Genomic DNA, 20,703 nt, shown 5'->3' with positions numbered 1-20,703 from the left:
GCCGACCATAGATACATCGAAGACTACACCCGCTAGCGCGCTGTCTTTTATACATATCTATGGTCTGACCAATCACTGCTCTCTGGCTCCGCCTTCTGAGAATCTTCTTGTCGTTTGGCTCCACACTTGCTGATGACCATTTCCGGTCTCAGAAAATGAAAAAAAAATGACCTTTTTTCGTTTCTGTCTCTTACTGATTTTATTTTTTTGTCATTCTAAATATAAAATGAAAATCAAAGCATTTTTAAAATTTCGTATATCCCTTTCTGATCATGAAAAGGAAACACGCCTTGTATTTCAATTTTAATTTTTGTATTTTAAAACGAAAATCAAATAACGACTCCTTTTTTGTTTTTCAATACCCGTTTCAGAACGGAAAATCCAATTGCCAGATAAATACACGGACCGAACAACTGAGGTTTCAACAATAATTTATTTGTTTAAATAAAATTTACTGATCAGTTAAAGTAAGGCATTCTATACATTTTTAACTATGTTTTTATTGATCACTTTTTTATTTTGAACACTTGGAGTTTTATACATAAATAATGCCAAGCTGATTATGTATTTCTATGAACCCAATTTTATTTTCAATGAATAATTTAGAAGATTTTGCATAAAACTCAACTTTTGACATTTTTCTCACATTTGGATTTTAAAAGTGCTTTTAGAACTAGAAGTTGTAAAAAAAATAAAAAATCTGCAGAAAATATTATTGCTTATTAATTCATTTGTGTTTATTATTTTAAAAAGTCCAAATATTTGCCAAATAGAATATTTTTTCATGATTCACAGATGATAAATGCATTTGTTATGAAAATAACCCAAAAGGTTTTAATAATAAATAAACTAGACTCCTTTTATTGGCCACATTTTACAGCCATAGTGTCTTGGTCTCTTTGTTTTCATGCAGTGGTAGAGTCCACCATTCTTGCTCTGCATTCAAATTGTCTGCATTTAGTTTATATTCCTGTGTTTAAAGCCGATTTATGTTGCTGTCACTCTTCTGTTAATTATTTAAATAATTAGATCAAATTCATCTTATGAGTTGTGAAAGTGGAAAACCAGTTTAGTTATATTCACAGAATTTAAGAAATTTGGTTTAATAAACCTAAAATATTGTCAACTCATGGAGTCCCATAGTTCATAGTTACAGACTTGTTTTCCTTTGTTGTGATTGGAATTGTTTTAATGACTGTGACAAGAAACAACCATAACTTTAATTAACACATATTTAAGATAGAGGAAAGTTTTTACCATGCCAACCTAATACATACAATTGAATGAAAGAGCCCCATAGAAATGGTCACCCAAGGATTTGCTTACCTTTGTCATGGTTAGAATTGTTTCAATTATTGTGAAAAGAAACAAGCAGAATTTAATATAACATGTAATAAGGATACAACAAAGTTTCCACAATGTCTGTTTACTCAAATTACAGAAAAGACTAGTCTCTGGAGCAGACCTGGGCATTGTACAGCCCAATGACTGGTCTGCATGAGGTCATTGGAAAATGAAAACTTAATGCAAATATATATTATATATCCACCACAGATATTCAACCTGACTTCAGTGCATGTGTTTAAGCCCAAAACAGGCTAGATATCTCTCACTGAACAACAAAAAGAACTGAGGTAATGCAAACAAACAAAGCTGGATGCATTTATTGCTTTTTCATGTAAAGTTAATGTGGTGCTTATTTGCATGTTATCGAAAATGTTTTTGTGAATCTTCATTAAATAGTTGTATTCTGTGCTCCAATTTTCATTGTATCATTGTATTGTTTCATTGATTGTAAATGTATTGGTCCAGCCCTTAACAACTGTCAAAGTTTCTCATGTGGTCCCATAGAAAAACAAGAAAAGCACTCGGAGCACAGTTCTCCGCCAAGGTTGCTCAGTCGTTGTATCATTGCCGATGGATGAAATCTGCCGTAGTGTTTACTTGTAGTCACAGTTACTGTGACGCTGTGCCGCTACCTCGCAATACAAAAATCTTTAACAAATCTGTGGATCCAGAATATAAGCAGCATCACTGCCAAAATCTAATCACTTGGTCCTTGTGTCATTTCTGACTTTCCCTGAAAATTTCATTCAAATTTGTTTGTCCGTTTTTGAGTAATGTTGCTAACAGATACACAGACAGACAAACATACACCAATTGTCATGTAACGCCACTGCGTTCCTTGATGGAGTAATAAATTGCCCACTAGTGCTCCAGAGGGTTTGAACCCTCTACTGGTGAATCATGAGAACTACGCTTATATGCTGCTTTCCATTTGTGGAAACTTCATATAATGAGCTGAGTGAACTCTCAGGTTAATTCATTCAATTCACTATTGTAAAATAAATTACAAGGAATGTTTCTGAGCTCTAAAATGGTCTTAAAGTAAATAACTACAGATTTAGTTAACGAGAAATCAACAAAAATAATATACATATATATACGTAAAGTAAAGCAAGAAATCTAAGTTGATTTGACTAAATTCCTTTATGATGTTTTACAGTGCAGTGTTTTGCTGTTTAACACTATTTTTCAGCACATTTCTGGTCCATTTGACTCCATGCTCCTTCCCCCTGAGCACATGTACTCTCACTCAGACGGAGCTGCTCAAATTTCAGACCTCCAGCTCCTTGCGGGGAGGGCGGAGTTTAAACCGACCAGGCATCAGCTGCACACAGAATGCAGCTCTTCGACGTGGTGTCGTGCTGGAAGGAGACAGGCGGCAGGTGAAGAGGTGAGAGGAGGAGGATCTGACTGGATTATCAGAGATTAACTGTGTGCCAGGGCGGCGGCAGCAGCAGCGGCATCGTACAGGTGAGTGAAGATGTCGGGTTGTTTATCTGCTTTTACTTCGCCTCAGCTCCATGCACACACCGATCGGGTTGTAGCCGCTGCATGCAAAACAGCAGCTGAACCGTGCTGGGGGAGCCTTTTTGGTTTAGAGCCCATTTGGACTGCATTTAAGGTGCACAGTTTGCCAAAGAAAGCACTACTGAATCCACGGCGAGCTTTATGGGGGCGGGTTTGGCAGTATTTCTGCAGGGTTCATGTGGATTTTGCATGCTTTCCTGTGATGCAATATTCCTTGTTCTTGCATTGGAATCCTTTAAAAATATTTTCCATTCATTTCATTTTAAAATAACAGCAGTCAGTTATATGTTGTTTTGCAGAAAGACACAGTAGTTGTGTACAAATCTACAATGTTCAGACTGCATATCATGTTTAAACTCAATATTTTTATGTTTTTGAAGTGCAAAAACTATGTACATCATCACTAAGTATGTGCAAATGAATGAGTTTTGTGGTGCTTTATCAGTGCAGGAACTGCATGTGTGAAATTCATGCAGGAAATGTATGGTTTTGTGAATGCACAGTCCTCCTCTTCCCCTTTCAGCTACTGTTCACTTATCAGCACAGTGCTACAGATTAGATAAAATCTCTCTCTTTACTCGTTTTACTCTCTCAGTTTAGTCCCAGACTCAGCAGCAGCAGCATTTCTCTCTCCTCACCATGGCTGAGACTACGGGGAAATTCGACTTTGCCATCGACCGAGGCGGCACCTTCACAGATGTGTTTGCACGGCTGCCCGACGGTCGTGAGAGAGTCCTGAAGCTTCTGTCCCGGGACCCCCAGAACTACAAGGACGCCCCCACTGAGGGGATCCGCAGAGTCCTAGAGGAGGTAATATGAAGGGTAGCTCAGTACATTGGTACACTAAATGCATACAAAGAGAGATGAAAGACAAATAATTGAAAAATAAGAGAGTGGTTGACAAAATTTCTCAAGGTTATGCATGTTGTTTGGAGACAAGTGGATTTACTCAAGTCCTGTATTTAAGTACAGTTTTTGAGGTATTTGCCTAAGTATTTCCATTTTGTTCTACTTTGTACGCCCACTCGACAACATTTCAGATGAAAATGTATTCTCCACTCCACTAAATTTGTCTGACAGCTCCAGTTCCTTTCAAGCAGACGCTTTCACACAATGGATAATTTAACAAGTTTTTAAAATACAACGCATTGTTAAAGATTAAACCGGTGGTTTACAACACTTGGTGGCTTCAGACATCTTACAAAAAGCAGTGTGTAGGGTTCACATTTCAGATGTGTGTGATCTGTGTAGCAATTCTAACTTGCTTTTATTTCAATAAATGTTCAAATGATCCAAGATCTCTTCAAATTTGTGTATCAGAATTCTTTCCTTTCCCATTTATCACCTGAAAAGCTGTTCCCTGTTTATAAAACTGTATTTATAGTAGTATAAACCAGCACCACCCGCAGCAGCCACAACAGTAACATGCGGCTGTTACACTAACGCTTCACTATTAATAATCAAATGATATCACATCTAATATTGCATAGGTCAGTCAGAGGGAGCACAATGTACTCCTTCCTAGAAATTCTTCTAATCACTTACCGATTGCAGAATATCTGTCTTGACTTGTAAATCCCAAATCCGAACCTTTTAAATCCTAAAGCGCTACACGTAACAGTTTTAACATCACACTATGAATTTAGTCTGACCCCAGTCACATGGCTCAAGGTCACACTTGCGGATTCCTGGATTTGACATAGAAATGGATTTATATTTTCCCAGCAGCAGGAAATGTAAAGAAATGTGACCCTGTGTGTGTGTGTGTGCACAGTCATGTGGTGGAAGATGAATGTATGTTGCGGTTGACAGTTTGGCTGCCGTTATAATGACTCTGATAAATTTATAGGTTACTTACAATGTGGAGAACGAGAATGATTATTAATGAGCAGATAGACAAAGAGATAATATAACAATAAAAGCATGAAAAGAGAAGAATGCTGCGTGTAAATCTGTATTTATATGAACACGATGTAATACATGTGTCTTTGTTGACAGGAAACAGGGCGGGCTTTTCCTCGCGATCAGCCTGTGGACACTTCTCTGATTGGCTGGATCAGAATGGGAACTACGGTGGCCACCAATGCGCTGCTGGAGAGGGAGGGGGAGAGGACAGCACTCATGGTCACAAAGGGCTTCAAGGACTTGCTGCACATTGGCACACAGGCCAGACCAAAGCTGTTTGATTTGGTTGGTAACACATGCTTTCTCAACTTCTGTCTGTGGTTGGGGAGCCTATGTAACCCTCTTGCCCACTTATAGATCTTTAAGTAGATCCACATGTATTTTTGACTGTACTATACATGGCGTTCTTGAGTTGTTTGGGTACAGGGTGTGTGTCTCTGCAAGACAAGGTTTAGTTATTGCCTTGTGGTACAGAGACGGGGGGCAGATCCTGGAGTTTGGCCCGAGACAAATTGTACCAAGTCTGTGAAGCTGAAAGCAGCATGAAGTGTAGATTCACATAATGTACCCACAATGAGCTTTTACAAGATTTGAACCCTTAAAGTTGTGTAATTATTGATTTTTAACCATCAAGGCCAGCAGAACACACCATGAAAATCTGTAAAACATATACATATTAAATTGTACTCAGCGAAAGCAGTAAAATCTAGATGACATGGATGCTTACATGATCGCTGGCTCAGTTACACCCATGTTGACATAAGTTGACCCAAATTCCAGCATGCAGGCTGTGTTCATTCTTATCTTTATCTTGGACATGTGTTATCGGTTAGCAGTCTGTCTTGTTATTGCACCTGCTTTGAATTCACATAACTTGTGTGTGTGTGTGTTTATCAGGAGGTTGCGATGCCTGATGTCCTGTATGAGGAGGTAATAGAGGTGGATGAGCGAGTCGTCCTCCAGCAAGATAGCTGCAAGCTTCCCAGGAAAGATGCCAAACGTATCGTCACAGGTGTGAAACTCAAGTGTAATGATCTTAAATGAGACACAAACTTGGCCAGTTTGTAAACTTAGCTTTAAGCTCATGGGTTACCATTTGTTTTTGTGTTAATTATCTATTCATATCACTTACTTGTATGTTTACTAATTTCCAGAGAAGCAAAGTGCTTATATATTTTCCCATTGCTTCCAGCTCAGCACATGTGTGTGTGTTACATAAGGAGGGTCAAAAATAGAGACCTTATGATGAATGAAGTGTCAGTCTATGGAGGCTCCTTTGTCAACGCATGGAATGTAGATTCATGTAGCCTATGGAAAATGGTGTTTTGTGTTCACTGTAATACTATAAATAAGCTGTGACAATTGTACTTAAATAAACACTTTATTGATCTTTTGTTACAGCATGTAACACTGAAAATAAAACATTTACGCACAAAATCTCATCAACAAAGTGCTAAAATGTACTAAAAACTTGAAACGGGGCAGAAAAATATTTGTAATATGTGATGTAAAAAGTAGCCAGTGTGCGGAAAATGACTTGTATTATCTGAAAGTCTTAAAAGAGAGACAGTTGCTGTACAAATACTGCCTTTCTCTGTGCTACAGTAGAGTAGTGTTCCTTATTTTTTCAGGTTATAAGAATCATAGCAGTTTTCTGTAACACCATGATGGTAGTGTGGCTAAAGGCTATTTCAGTGTGTCAATTAAATAATCCACTGCTTTTTGTGCTAAAGTATTGTGAACTAAAATAATTTTAAACACTTTGCTGATTACTCAACTCTGCCTTTGTCAGGTATAAAATTGATTTACTACTAAATACTTGCTAACTAAATGATTAAAATTAAATATGCCTTAGATGTAATTTGTGCTGGTATAGAAGGATTCCAACATTAGCTAATTAGCATTTGCTAAGATGCTAAACAAAGATGGTGAACATGCAAACACTGTACATCATGCTAGCTGTTAGCATTTAGCTAAAAGCATGTGCCGGTAGCTTCATATGGCTGCGGTAGAACATTTTAGTCTGTATAGTTTGACTCGCAGGAAGTTGTGTAGTTTTTTAAACCAATAATTCAGTTCACTTCAGTTGGTTAAAAAAGGCATAAGATTCATTTGAACATTAAGCAGTGGTCTGAGTGTCCTCCTCAAGGAAATTTTTGTGTCAAAAACAGCAAATTTCCTGCATTTTAGTGAATTTTTATGCACATTTTTTTGCATTTGTGACTTTTCTGTATAAATGTGAAAATGTCTTTATTTAGATAAAGCAAAGCACAAATTTAAGATTCTGTCAGTTCAACCTATAATTGAATGTAATACAATAAGGCTCTCAGGCATAGTCTGATCATTTGTTTGGGGAAGTAGCCTCTTTAAATGTGCATGTGGCACTTAAAATTAATTCATTTTACTTGATTTATAAACCCCTGGACTTTAATATTTCACAACTTCCTGCACATTCAGAACATTTCACACATATCTGAGTTTGAATATGTTTAAGCCAAAAATACCATTTCCAGTACTTTTGTGCACTGAAAGCTCATCTTTTCAATTTTTTTCTCTCGTTTGAATTTACCTCTCCAGTTCTTTCTCACACTTCTCGACTTTACACGCCAGTAATTTATGAGTAGTGACAGGAGTGCAGCAAATGCAATGTACTGTAGTTTTTGGTTGTAAATGCAGGAATGTTAACTCTCCTGGCATACACTAGGTAAGCAGCTCTGGATGAGAGCATTTCTAGAATGCCTAGTATAATAGTAGATAATCCTGATAATCTCTGTGTGTTCTGGCGTTTCTCAGGCAGTACGGGGGATTCTTTGGAAGTGTGGAAGGAGCTAGATCTGGAGCAAGTGGAAAAAGACCTGAGGGGAGTTTTGTCTCGCGGTATCACCAGCCTGGCCGTCCTTCTGCTGCATTCATACACGTCAGTAGTACAGATTGCTTCATGTTTGCTCAAGGTCCTAATCCGATCTCTTGTCTTCTCTTTATCTCAACATCTGACTTTCTTTCCCAGGCAATCTCTCCTACTTCTCCTCACTTCTTTACCTTCTAACTCACTGTTTAGTTGTCATCCTATACTTATACAGTTCCTTCTCTCAGTCTCTCCCTGTCTCTGTGGGAGTACTGGTATGTACACTGTCAGTGGTGAGAGGTGTCCAATAGCCTGTTTCTATTGTGTATGTGACCCACGTGGTTTACTAGGTGGAAGTTCATGTTCTTCCCAGCCTCCCCCATTCACTTTGTGTCTACTCCCACTTCTTTGAAATCTCCTCACACTTGAAGAATCAGTCTGCCTCTAGTTTCTAAAAATGAGAACAATCAAATAGTTGAAAAGACGCTTTCAAGGAGCTGGCAGTTAACATTTTTCTGCTTCCTGTCACATGTCGCACTCAAAGCCCAGACATACTTTCCTTTCCATTAGGAAAACGGTTGTTTTGGGGACTTTGAAGTGATAAAACAAACACAACATACGTTAGAGGAGTGGTGAAATTACATAAGAGCCTAATATATGACTCTCTTTATGTCTCGTTCAGGTGGTCAGATCATGAGAGAGCAGTGGGCTCTTTGGCGCTCCGTCTGGGCTTCACCCAGGTGTCTCTTTCCAGCGAGGTCATGCCGATGGTGCGGGCCGTCCCTCGAGGCTATACAGTTTGCGCCGACGCCTATCTCACTCCCAAAATTCGTCAGTATTTAAAAGGCTTCACGTCTGGCTTCAGGGGTGGCCTGAAGGTGCTTTTCTGTGTGTGTCTCCTATCAGTGTGTGTGTTTTCTTTGTAGATTGTTCAAATAGAATACCACATTTTCTCAGACCAAGTGGAGGCTATAATTTAGTCACGCATGCCTTCTGTCCTGCACAACTGATTGGGATTTTCCAGATGTTCCAGTTACTCTGTGGCCAGTTTTTAAAAAGTAAAAGAATTTGGAATATTAGATTTCCAGTCCCACTACAGGAAGATTAAAACCATTACATTCCAGCATAACTTGAAAAAAGTGAAATTAATGAGAATTTGTAACAGAAAAACAATGTTCCTCGACTTCCATGACCCAAATTTTAATCGAAACATTTCCGGACTTCAAAATCAGCCTGACCAGCTCAGCCTTTTATGTCCATTCGTCCTTAGGAAGTGGACGTGTTATTCATGCAGTCAGATGGAGGTCTGACTCCCATGGAGCAGTTCTGTGGTTCTCGGGCCGTTCTATCCGGTCCAGCGGGGGGTGTGGTGGGATATGCCATCACCTCTTACAGCCAGATGGAGAAAAAACCTGTGATTGGCTTTGATATGGGAGGTGAGCATGGGAGGGATGGGAGGGGTGATAGTGTGATTAGTTCTTGGAACTGAGCAGCTTCCTCATATTGTTTTGTTGTTCTTCTTGTTCATGCTCGGAATGCGAAACCTCATTTTTCTGTGATTCTTTCGTATCCAGCTTTTTCATGCTTGAAATCCTGCTAACTCCCTCTGTTTTATCTTTACTCCCTAGGAACTTCCACTGATGTGAGTCGATATGCAGGCCAGTATGAACATGTGTTTGAAGCTACCACAGCAGGAGTCACCCTGCAAGCACCTCAGCTGGACATCAACACTGTAGCTGCAGGTGGAGGATCCCGACTGTTCTTCAGGTGAGTTTGCACAACTGGTACATCTGGCTATTGGAATAAGTCTTTTTATTTACTCACAACGGAAGGCGACTGTATAATTTATGCATACATGGTGTTTCCAGTTTATCATTCACTGAATAAGTCACTTATGACGCCTGAACTGTAAAAGAATTACAAGTATCGGCATGCCTTGCAAATCTGTAGCTTGTGATAATTGTAATCTGACCCCAAGCTTTTATGTTACTCACAGTTCATGCATCATGTATTCAGACAAATATCTCTTTCCACTTCTCCTAATTTAGCTGTTTGAATCTAACTTTAGTCATTTAGTTGATTGATAGATCATTTTTCTACCTTGATGTCTCTTCTTTCTCTATATTTCTCTTCCTTCTTTCCCTCCCTACCAGATCAGGGATGTTTATAGTTGGACCAGAGTCTGCAGGTGCACATCCAGGACCGGCCTGTTACAGAAAAGGTATTTCAGCCACCATTTTCAGCTGTTCTCTGTCATTCATTTTTCATTTTTACTAGCTTTTCTAACAGCTTTAATGTGCTTTTTTATCAGTCAGTAACTTGGTAGATAATTAACCACATTTCACTCACATTGACTTCATTCACTCCTTTACATCATTCTGCTATATGTTCAACCTCTCTGCTGTTAGACAGAAATCCACAGACATGGAGCTGGGATTAGTGCATTCTCCTGTTATGTCCCCTCTGCTCTAGATTAATAATCCGATTTGTGTGCATGAAGGATAGAAATGGGCACAAGTCCAAGTTTCAGATGACATAACTCAACTTTGCCTCATAGTTCTCAGCTGGAGCTGTAATATGTGCTAACGTAAAGAAACTTGAGTCTGTCTTTATTCTTGTTTGTTGATATTCCCAGTTTGAGAGGTGGGTGGTGGTTGGCTTTATTTTATATAAACATGATCTCCAGGTCATTTTCACAATTTTACTTTACAATCCTGAAAGAATGGCTTCAAGACCAAGTGAAGCATCCCATGCTAAATCATCCTAAACTACTTAAACCAACATTGTTTTGAAAATAGTAATATCTCATTTTTTGTTTGATTTTCCCAGGTGGCCCTCTGACTGTAACCGATGCTAACTTAGCCCTGGGTCGCCTCCTTCCTTCCTTTTTTCCAAAGATCTTCGGGCCTGGAGAGAACGAACCCTTGTCCTTGGAGGAGACGACGAAACATTTCCGTCGTCTCACTGAGGAGATCAACCTCTTTCTGTCTTCTAACCAATCACAGGCATTAACATTTACCAAAATATTATTTACGTTTCAATTCTCCTTGATCTGTTTTGTTGACAAGACTAATTTTTTTAAATGTTTTTTTTTTTTTTAAAGGCTACCTCTAATGGAGCTAACCACTCACACAAGAGCATGTTGCCAACCAGCCAGTCAGTGATGAGCATGGAAGAGGTTGCTATGGGATTTATTCGTGTTGCAAATGAGGCCATGTGTCGGCCAATCAGAGCTCTGACGCAGGTATTTTGGGTCTTAAAGTCTTGGCTTTCTTTTGACAATCTGTGTGGTTTCTACATTTAAACAAAAAAACTATATTTTTCTCTGTGTCACTCCTTTTCCTACATCTTATACTCCTTTAGGCGAAGGGTCATGATACATCCCAGCATGTGTTGGCATGTTTCGGGGGTGCAGGTGGCCAACATGCCTGTGCTATTGCCCGAGCCCTGGGGATGAAGACTGTCTTTATACATAAGTAAGGTTGAGAGATTCAGAATTCGAGAAATTAGTTTGCAGGTAAAACAAAATAGCGTGTTAAGAGAGTGCTTGTGTGTGTTTTGCAGGTACAGTGGCGTGCTGTCAGCATATGGTTTGGCTCTTGCAGATGTGGTGGAGGAGGTGCAGGAGCCGTGTTCGCTGCAGTACGAGCAGCACTCTTTCGGCGAGCTCGACCGGAGGGTGGAGCAGCTCTCCAAACGCTGCCACGATACGCTCTGTGCACGTGGCTTCACCAGGTCAGAGCCAACAAAACACTGCAAGGGGTTGGGGATAAGCTCACGCCAGTTCGTCTGCTGTCTGTGACACCATGAATAGCTTCCTGTTAATGTTCACAGGCATGCATTTCAAGAAATATATATTGTTTGACTTTGATATAAGCCACCAGACTAAGGAAGCTGTGTTTTATGTCTTGTTCAGCGGTCAGATAACCACTGAGGTTTTCCTCCACCTGCGTTACGAAGGCACCGACTGCGCTCTCATGGTCACTGCGGATGGATACCCCAGCAACAACCAGTCCTGTCGAGCTGGTGACTTCCGCAGTGCCTTCACCAAACGGTTTGCTCTTTTTACTCATGAATGTTTTCCCTCTATTCATGTTCTGAGCTTCTGGCTGCATGTTTTCACTCATGAGTTCATAAATCATTGCCACAATACTTTGGCTCCTTGTGTTTACATTGTGTTGGCAAACACAGCATCAGGTTAATGTGTCTTTTTTCCATAGGAGATAAGCTTAGTATTCTTTAGAGCTGACATTTGTTTACAGTGAACATGATTTCTTGTGCTCCTTTTAATCTTTCTCACTCAACACCTCTAACTCCACCGCTTAAGCCCTTTGCAGTCATGAGATATGTAACCTTGCTGGCTTTATCAGATCACTTTTTCAGTAGTACCTCATGGCATTATTTCAACAAATTTGCAACATGTGATATTGGTCATATATGTCAGATTACATCAACTAATATTTAATGCATAATAATGCACTAATAAGCAAAAATATTCACTAATAGTAGCTTATCAAATTGTCCAAATATGTCAATATGTAAATGAGAATCGCTCATAGTATAGTTATATAGTCTCGTTTGTTTATCATTTCCTAACCCTAACACAGAAAATTTTGTCCATGATGGCAGTTTGAGGTAAACAAAAAGTACACGGTGTGACTTGCAGCTAGAGCTTGACTGATTCTGTCTCCACATACGCATTAATATATAATTGTACATACTTAATGAAGGTACTGGTGTTGTGCTGTGTAAATGTGCAACTCTCTCGTTTTGAGACACTCATATGAATCTTGCTGCTGTTCAATACTGCAGGTTGGAGAAAAGATTCCTACAAACAGCTGGAAGCACCAAACCAAATTCAGCTCCTGCTGGCATTTTGTCAAAACTCCGATTACATTAATCTCGCCTTTTGACTCTGTCTTAATTGCAGGAAATGTTATTTTTTATGGACATTTCAGTTTGTTAGAGATGTGAAATTGTAGAGCAAAGTGAACAACAAAGGCGTTTTGTGAATTTGGTGACAAATTATGTCTTGGGTGCTTTCTGGGATGTTAAAAGACCGATATTGGTGCTGAAAAGAGCAAAAAGTCCCTCCCAAATCCATTCACACAGCGTGAAGTAAGTAGCTTGTGCATGCCTGTCTGGTAATGCAACAGCATGCAGTTCAAACTTGTGTTAAAAGTGATACAGAAATATTACTTGGTCCAACCTAGTGAGATTGCTGACCTGTGCATGTCTGAAAGGGGCTTTACTTGAGACCTTTTCTGTCCTTTTTTCCCCCTTTAGTTACCTGAAGGAGTTTGGATTCACCATCCCAGACAGACCCATCATGGTGGACGACATCAGAGTGAGAGGTTGTGGAAAATCTGGTATCAAGTCTGTGTATAAAACAAAGATGGGACACAGGCAGGCCAAACCTGTCACGGTAAATGGAGTCACTTACAGAGCACAAACAGATATACAGACAGGATGAATAAATCGTAAAAGTAAGAAATGCACTCAAATAATCTGCTCTATCATTGATACATTGACCTTAGAATTTCAGCAATAAACTGATGAAATTTGTGGGTCTGAACACAATCATTTGAACTCTGCTGCTCTTTGTAGATGACCAAGTGCTACTTTGAGGGTGGTTACCTGGACACCAGTGTGTACTTATGGGAGGAGCTGCCATGTGGTTACAGCATCCAAGGACCAGCCATCATCATTGACAAAAACAGGCAGGCATTCTCTGCTTATCTATTTTTTTTATTATTATTATATATGCTGTTCTTAATTCAGTGTATGAATTAAGGCAATAAATTTGTTAAATATGCCTTTGAATTCTTTTCAGTTATGTCTTGGATTCAGTACTATTGTTTCACTATTTTCCTTCTATGACTGTGCAGACACATACTTAGAGACTTGCACTGTCCCTTTTTACTTCTCTGGGTTGAGTTTGAAGGGATGTTTGTATTTGTGTGGCAAATGTTTTTACCCTTTCAATGCATGTGTGACATTGTGTATGTTCTTCTCTCTGCTCCCTTAGCACCATCCTGGTGGAGCCCTGCTGTGAGGCCTGTTTAACAGAAGAGGGCGACATTTGCATGACTGTAGGCTCAGACCCTCATTGTACTCTGGGCACTGAGCTCAACACTGTGCAGCTCTCCATCTTCTCCCACCGCTTCATGAGCATAGCAGGTGTGGCAACACGGGAAAGAAGAAATGAAATGTTGTTGGAGTGTTGAGTTAGTGTTTGCTTCTTCAAATTTGTTCTGTCTATCCTCCACTACAGAGCAGATGGGCAGAGTTCTCCAAAGAACCTCCATCTCCACAAACATCAAGGAGCGTCTGGACTTCTCCTGTGCTGTGTTTGGACCAGATGGAGGCCTAGTGTCCAATGCGCCTCACATTCCTGTCCACCTGGGGGCTATGCAAGAGACGGTCCAGTACCAGGTGAGGGGTGTGTGTCATATCTGTGTGTTATGTTGCTAAAGCAAAATCCCAAACAGATGTAGTGATAAAATGGATCTCTCTTCTGCTCTCTGCAGATCAGATCACTGGGGAACAAGCTGAAGGAAGGGGATGTGATTCTGAGTAACCACCCATGTGCCGGAGGGAGCCATCTCCCAGACCTCACCGTCATCACACCAGTCAGTATTTGAAGTGGACACTAAGTAACTAATCAAGACTTCACCATGTTCAAACGTTAAAGAACTTCAAAAAAAAATCACCAAGAGAAGTCAGCATTCAGAGGCAGCAGGATTTATTGTCGACAAAAATCCAGGAGTAGTTCTTAGCAGTGATTAACACCCCAAGAAAAACCCAGAGATACTGAGCTGTGCATCGTCTTTTATGCTGTGAGGGCTGGTCATTTTTCCATGCCTATAGGGTGTATAAATGGAGTGACAGTTTTGACACCATTATACTTTTCTAAATGTATTGGTCTGATCATGATGTCAAGCTATCATATTTTACCATTAGGTCACACTTTACAGAGGACATGCACATTAGGTTATCATTAGGTCGTGTTTTACAGAGAACATGCCCAGACATGTTCAAAATTTTGCTTCAGCCCCTCTGCACATTTTACCCTTATTATTTTGGGATGGATTTTCATACATATTATACTTTTGTGTATTGTTATGTTTCAAATGTATTTTAGAAGTTATAATACTTTAAGTTTACACCATTATGTTTTGAGTACTCCATATATCATTTCTGTCTTTACACCAAAAATGCATGATTTACTTTATGATCTTCCAGCTGTGTGTGTGTGTGTCTTCCACACACACACACACACACACACACACACACACACACACACACACACACACACACACACACACACACACACACACACACACACACACACGTCTTCAAACCATCAGTGATTACTAGAGTCTTCATTACTTTGTAGTTCATACACATCTTAACTCTATTCTTCAGTTTTAATAGCATTTGCCATAATTATATCATATTTTACTTTAATAATATTACTCCCAGAAAATATTACACTGCATATTCCGAACTAAACATCATCCCTTTCCTCTCCAATCCTTTCTTAACTGAACTCTTTCTCCCTCTTCTCACCCCAGGTGTTTAGAAAAGGAGTGAGCGGTCCTGTGTTCTTTGTGGCCAGCAGGGGGCACCATGCCGACATCGGAGGCATCACTCCAGGCTCCATGCCCCCCCACTCTACCTCCCTTCAACAGGAGGGAGCTGTCTTCACTTCCTTTAAGCTCGTCACTGGGGGGGTCTTCCAGGAAGAAGGTAAGAGAAGGAGATGAACCAGGACTTAGGCTGCGTTCCAAATTGCATACTTTTTCTTTGTAACTCTCGGTGCTGACCACAACCTCATGCAGTATGCAGACAGTTGGGACATACTTTTTCATGATATTGTACCTTGAACTTTGACTGTTGCATACTCTACTACAAAATAAGCTTTCATCTGTCTGAGCGATGTCAGTGGTTCAAGATTGTTTACACTTAATCAGACACTGCGACCTAACTCCAAAGGATTGTTGGTCAAAATGGTCATAAAAGCATGTTGGCTTGCATACTGCAAATTCCATCTGGATGTTGTCGGACATCCTGGTACCTTTGGCATACCGCATTGATACACACTGTGTATTGGGGCATAGTTAGATCTTTTCCTATCGTACCATATCAACTGGAATGCATCCTGAATGGGAGAGACTGATAAAAGCAGGGAGGGGTGAAAATTCAGAACTGACTCTTGTCAAGATAAAAGTACTTTTTGATGACTTTTCTCCTTTTTTTCTGGTTCTGTAAAAAAAAAAAAAATAGCATGAATGCTGTAAAATGGATTTGACCGTCTCTATTAAAAACTGACACCTCAAATGTCAGACTGTCCTTGAACATGTCAATGAGGGCAGTTTTCAAAATAGTCTCATAAGGAAGCAAAATTTTAACTCTTTTTGTTTGTCTTTTAACTATTGGATTCCTCTCTTGTCTCTTCCCCATCTCTCCATATCAGCTGTAACTGAAGCTCTGATGGCTCCAGCCCAGTACCCAGACTGCTCTGGGACTCGTAATCTCCATGACAACCTGTCAGACCTGCGGGCTCAGGTGGCAGCCAATCAGAGAGGCAGCCAGCTGGTGGCAGAGCTGATTGACAGCTATGGGCTGGCTGTGGTTCAGGCCTACATGGGCTACATCCAGGTAACCAGAAAAAATGTGCAATATCTGAAAACTGGTAATAGTAAGTAATATTGTAGTGGCCAAAGCACCGGCTCTTTGTGACCTGCATGTTTTTGGGTTTCAGAGTAATGCAGAGCTGGCAGTGAGGGACATGTTGAGGGATTTTGCACGTCGACAGCGGCTACAAACCGGCTCCTTGGAGGTGGAGTCGGAAGATTTGATGGACGATGGGACGGCAATCAGACTTCGCGTCCAGATTAATGAAAAAGAGGTAAACATTGTATCTAAATAGAAAACCCAGGACATAAATCACTACAGACACACTTTAACAAGAAGTCGGATCGTTAGTTAGAGTGTACATGCCATTAAATTTACAACTTCCATCATTACAGGGCAGTGCGGTGTTTGACTTCACAGGGACAGGAACAGAGGTGTGGGGGAACTGCAATGCTCCACGGGCCATCACACTCTCTGCTCTCATTTATTGCCTGCGCTGCATGGTGGGACAGGACATTCCCCTAAACCAGGTAAAAAAATTTAATCCTAGGAGCTCCTGGGTGACTTTAAATAACTGTTAGGTTTGCTTGTGTATTGTTTTGGCAGGAAGTTATGCTGCTTTTGGACAGTCTTAGTTCATATTAGAAATATTCTTTATTATCTGCACAGAAAAACGTGACAAGTGTTTATATAGATAGTTTTCATTATTCATCTGTTTCCTTTTTCTCATATTCAGGGTTGTCTCGCACCGATTCAAGTCATCATCCCTCCTGGTTCCATCCTGCAACCTTCCCAGAATGCAGCTGTTGTTGGAGGAAATGTGCTCACATCCCAGAGAGTGGTTGATGTCATTTTTAGGGCGTTTGAGGTGTGCGCTGCCTCACAGGTAAGAAGTATATTTTTTTATTCTTTGACAGATTTTTTCAAAGAACACTTAATGTTTTGGGACTTCATTTTTGTCTGACAAAGCATAAAGTGTTTAAACCTCCCAAGCCTCTGTGTGTGCATGGACATGTTTTGTTTTTGTCATCTACTTATTCACCCTCCTTCTTCCTTCAGGGCTGCATGAACAACATTTCATTTGGAAGTGAGAGGGTTGGTTATTATGAAACCGTTGCCGGGGGAGCGGGGGCGGGGCCAGGCTGGAACGGGCGCAGTGGCGTCCACAGTCACATGACCAACACCCGCATCACTGACCCCGAGATACTGGAGAAGCGGTGAGAATAGAATCCAAATTTCAGTTGAAAAAAATCAAATATTTGGATGATTTGTGTCCAGTCATAATGGTTTTAACCTGTGTGTTGCTGCTGGTCTTCAGGTATCCAGTGATTTTAGAGCAGTTCTCTCTGCGGCCCGGCTCAGGAGGAGCAGGGAAACACTGCGGCGGAAACGGTGTGATCCGTAAACTCCTGTTCAGGAACAAGGTTGTTCTGTCTGTCCTGACAGAGAGGCGATCCACCCGCCCCTACGGTCTCCAGGGTAACCACTCACCCTTTGAAAAACATGACTTCAGAAGTCATCATTTTTTGTTGTGTTTTGCCAGGATAGCAGTTTGCTTTGTCACTAGCGGCCTCTTTCTTTAACTGTGTCTTGTTCTCTCAGGGGGTGAGGATGGTGCAGCAGGACTGAATCTCCTCCACAGAGCAGATGGACGAGTGCTCAACCTGGGAGCTAAAACCAGTGTCAGCCTTCAGCCTGGGGTAAGACTCTGGCCTTTTAGCCGTGTGCACACTTGGGCAGATGACGAAATTTACTTCTACTTGGCCCTTTCATGTGCGGAAAGTATAACGCTGACCCGATTCACCATCCTCCTAACATGATTATTTTGACTACCAGCAGGCAATTAAAACTGCTCTTCCACCATACCACTGTCTATCACCAAGTAGCCCACCCCCTGCTTCATGTTTACACTGGCATCTGCATTACTAGTGTACATGAGATTACTTTTGAAACAGTACTTGCCTGGAAACTGTTCAAAAATGAAAATGTGTGAGTGTGGTTAGAGCCTGTGTGATTTAATATGCTATTATAGTATGCCTGTAATGGCACACATTCCAATCAGATAAACTGACTTTTGTTTTGTTGCATGAAAAATCTTCTGCTATTGAGGATTATTAAAAATCATAGATTCTGTAAAAAAGATCCTGTCATTAAATCAAACTCCAAAAGTGACCTGTGACTTCAGATATCAAACCTTGTGATTACTCTGTTACTATTACTTGTTAAATGAGGCACTCATTTAAACTAGCCTGACAATCATTTTCTTGAAGGTCATTCTCTCTGACAGTAATCATAATACACATTAGTCATATTCTAAATCTGACAGCTCATATCAAAAGTAAGACGATTCAGCACTGATAACTGCTATAAACTCAGCTAGTCTAAATCCATGCTTTGTCTGTGTGTCGCCCCCTATAGGACATGTTCTGCCTCTACACTCCTGGAGGAGGTGGATATGGAAGAGAGGATGAACATAATAGCAGACCTCAGATCAAGAGGAGGCGCTTGAATGAGACATTCCCTGAGAGGGGTAGCGTCTTTGAATATCGAATGGCACAAGAGGGAGTGTGAAAAGAAATGAGAAAGGGAGAAGGAGTGAACAGTCAGGCTGGGGTGAAAGAGCGAAGCAGGTAGGGAAATCACAGGAAAACAGGCAGAGTTAAGAGATGGAAAAGTCGGAGTGAGGCTGTTTTTCAGATGTAGTGTCTTTAAAATGAACAAGAAAAGCAGTAGTAGAAACAGTTTCATCAGAATACTGTGAGAAATAGCACATACTGAACTTAGAATGGAGAATTTTAACAGTTCCTCATCCCAGGAGCTACAATCATAGTCAGCACTTCCAGCAATCCTGTTTTGCAGTATCTGTGTCCAGACAGACATTTTAAACGTGTTACATACATGAACGTGACATATATGAATCATCCTAACAGTAACAGGCTGTGCTCACATCAACAAGCCAAGACTCTGAATACTAATAGCTCAGGCTAAGGCTAATTATGTGAAAAGCAAACTGACCAGAGAGCATCTTGCAACAAGATGACACCAGCAGTGACGCCCGTCATCATTTTGACATTTCGGCATGAGCACTCAGTGACACTTACTGTTATAGAAACTACCACAAAGGCAGTTTTGAATACTTCTGCAAGCTTTTACTTATATATGTCTATCTGTCCTTGGAGAGATTTTGTCAACAGAGCAGCGTTAAAGAAGTCCAGGAAGCAGTAGCAAAGCTTTATAGGTGTGTAGTTCGGATCAAAATGAAGCCAGAGTTCAAATGTGGGTGTTTTCTGACCCTTAAAAACTAAATTGTCTCTTAATATAGTAATGGGTTGGAACGTCATGAGTTGACAGACGGCACAGCTGTTCTGACCCCATTGCAAAATGTTCTCTAGTTTAAGTTCTTTGTTTGAATTCCAGTCTAAGCATCTCAAGTTAAAGCCAATTATGTGAAGCAGCTGCTAATTTGTTTTAACTGGACAATCACTTATTCAATATCTCAACATCACAATGTGGTTTTTTTTGTTATTTTTAACAAGACACACAATTAAACCTCATTTCTACTAATGAAATGGTCACCCTTTTCTTGTCTTCAGATTTACAATTTAGACAACTTTATTGATCCCAAGAAGGTCAATTCATTTTGCATCTTACCCAGTCCAACAAATTACAGACTTACAGACAAGAGAGTGATGTGAGGGGCAATAGATCAGCATATGCAGATTGTTACAATGGAACTAGAAGCAGTTTTTCAAAGAACACTTGCTTGACATTTTTTGAATGTAACAGGAGGGACAATCAGTTAAGATAGTATATATGTACAATGCATTGTTCATAAATGCTGATGTAACTCACTCAAATGTATATACACAATTGGTAAATTAAGTAGGGAAGCTGTTAAAAAGATACTCTGTTGCTTCACACAATAGGAAAAACACAGCCCGGGTATGGCACATGTTGTCGGTCACTTATATAGACAGGTTAAACACAATTAACCACCAGATTCATGTATAGCAGGTAGTCACACCCAGGATCGTTGTGTGTTTGGGGAAAGGGGGATGTGCGCCTCTTTAAAGCGGTGTCCCCTCCTCCCATCTTTAGGAATGATCATGGAGTCGAGGAGGAAGGATGGTGAGGGAGTGCAGGCATGCGTGGGCAGCAGATAAAGAGATAGCGGCCTCAGCAGGGGAAGCAGCAGGAGGCTGACGGCTGCTGGACTGTTGATGTAAATCAGCTGGCTCTGTGTGTCTAAGTATGCATATAGGTGGGCTGGAAACTGGAATACAGAGGCTATGGACTATGGATCAAAGATAATTTCCTTGCTGTGGTAAACCGATTTATCATTTTGGAAGAATTTAAGGCTCGCCCCCTGCTGTTTCAGCCTGGAATGATCTCTCAGTCTTTCCACTTTTATCCACTGGCTAATCTCAGCTCTAGACTTT

At 40.5% G+C, this 20,703-nt stretch overlaps 1 protein-coding gene across 1 annotated transcript; it reads left to right on the top strand.

Moving 5' to 3' along the window:
* The first annotated feature begins 2,657 nt into the window (after nucleotides 1-2,657).
* oplah (5-oxoprolinase, ATP-hydrolysing) lies at nucleotides 2,658-19,833 on the top strand. Its single transcript, XM_023272092.3, has 28 exons — nucleotides 2,658-2,817; nucleotides 3,470-3,684; nucleotides 4,873-5,064; nucleotides 5,677-5,791; nucleotides 7,573-7,696; nucleotides 8,307-8,502; nucleotides 8,895-9,060; nucleotides 9,253-9,391; nucleotides 9,778-9,845; nucleotides 10,454-10,629; nucleotides 10,728-10,868; nucleotides 10,988-11,100; nucleotides 11,189-11,359; nucleotides 11,541-11,678; nucleotides 12,911-13,049; nucleotides 13,232-13,344; nucleotides 13,653-13,804; nucleotides 13,899-14,059; nucleotides 14,155-14,256; nucleotides 15,202-15,376; nucleotides 16,104-16,288; nucleotides 16,392-16,538; nucleotides 16,660-16,794; nucleotides 17,001-17,150; nucleotides 17,324-17,481; nucleotides 17,583-17,743; nucleotides 17,867-17,964; nucleotides 18,683-19,833. The coding sequence occupies exons 2-28, from the start codon at nucleotides 3,514-3,516 to the stop codon at nucleotides 18,833-18,835; spliced, it is 3,939 nt and encodes a 1,312-aa protein (XP_023127860.2). The 5' UTR covers nucleotides 2,658-2,817; nucleotides 3,470-3,513; the 3' UTR covers nucleotides 18,836-19,833.
* Nucleotides 19,834-20,703: the final 870 nt, after the last annotated feature.

Source organism: Amphiprion ocellaris, chromosome 22 (assembly GCF_022539595.1).
Source record: "Amphiprion ocellaris isolate individual 3 ecotype Okinawa chromosome 22, ASM2253959v1, whole genome shotgun sequence".
Classification (NCBI taxonomy): Eukaryota; Metazoa; Chordata; class Actinopteri; family Pomacentridae; genus Amphiprion; species Amphiprion ocellaris.
The sequence above is the reverse complement of the archived record's forward strand: the minus strand, read 5'-3'. Positions and strand labels throughout refer to the sequence as shown.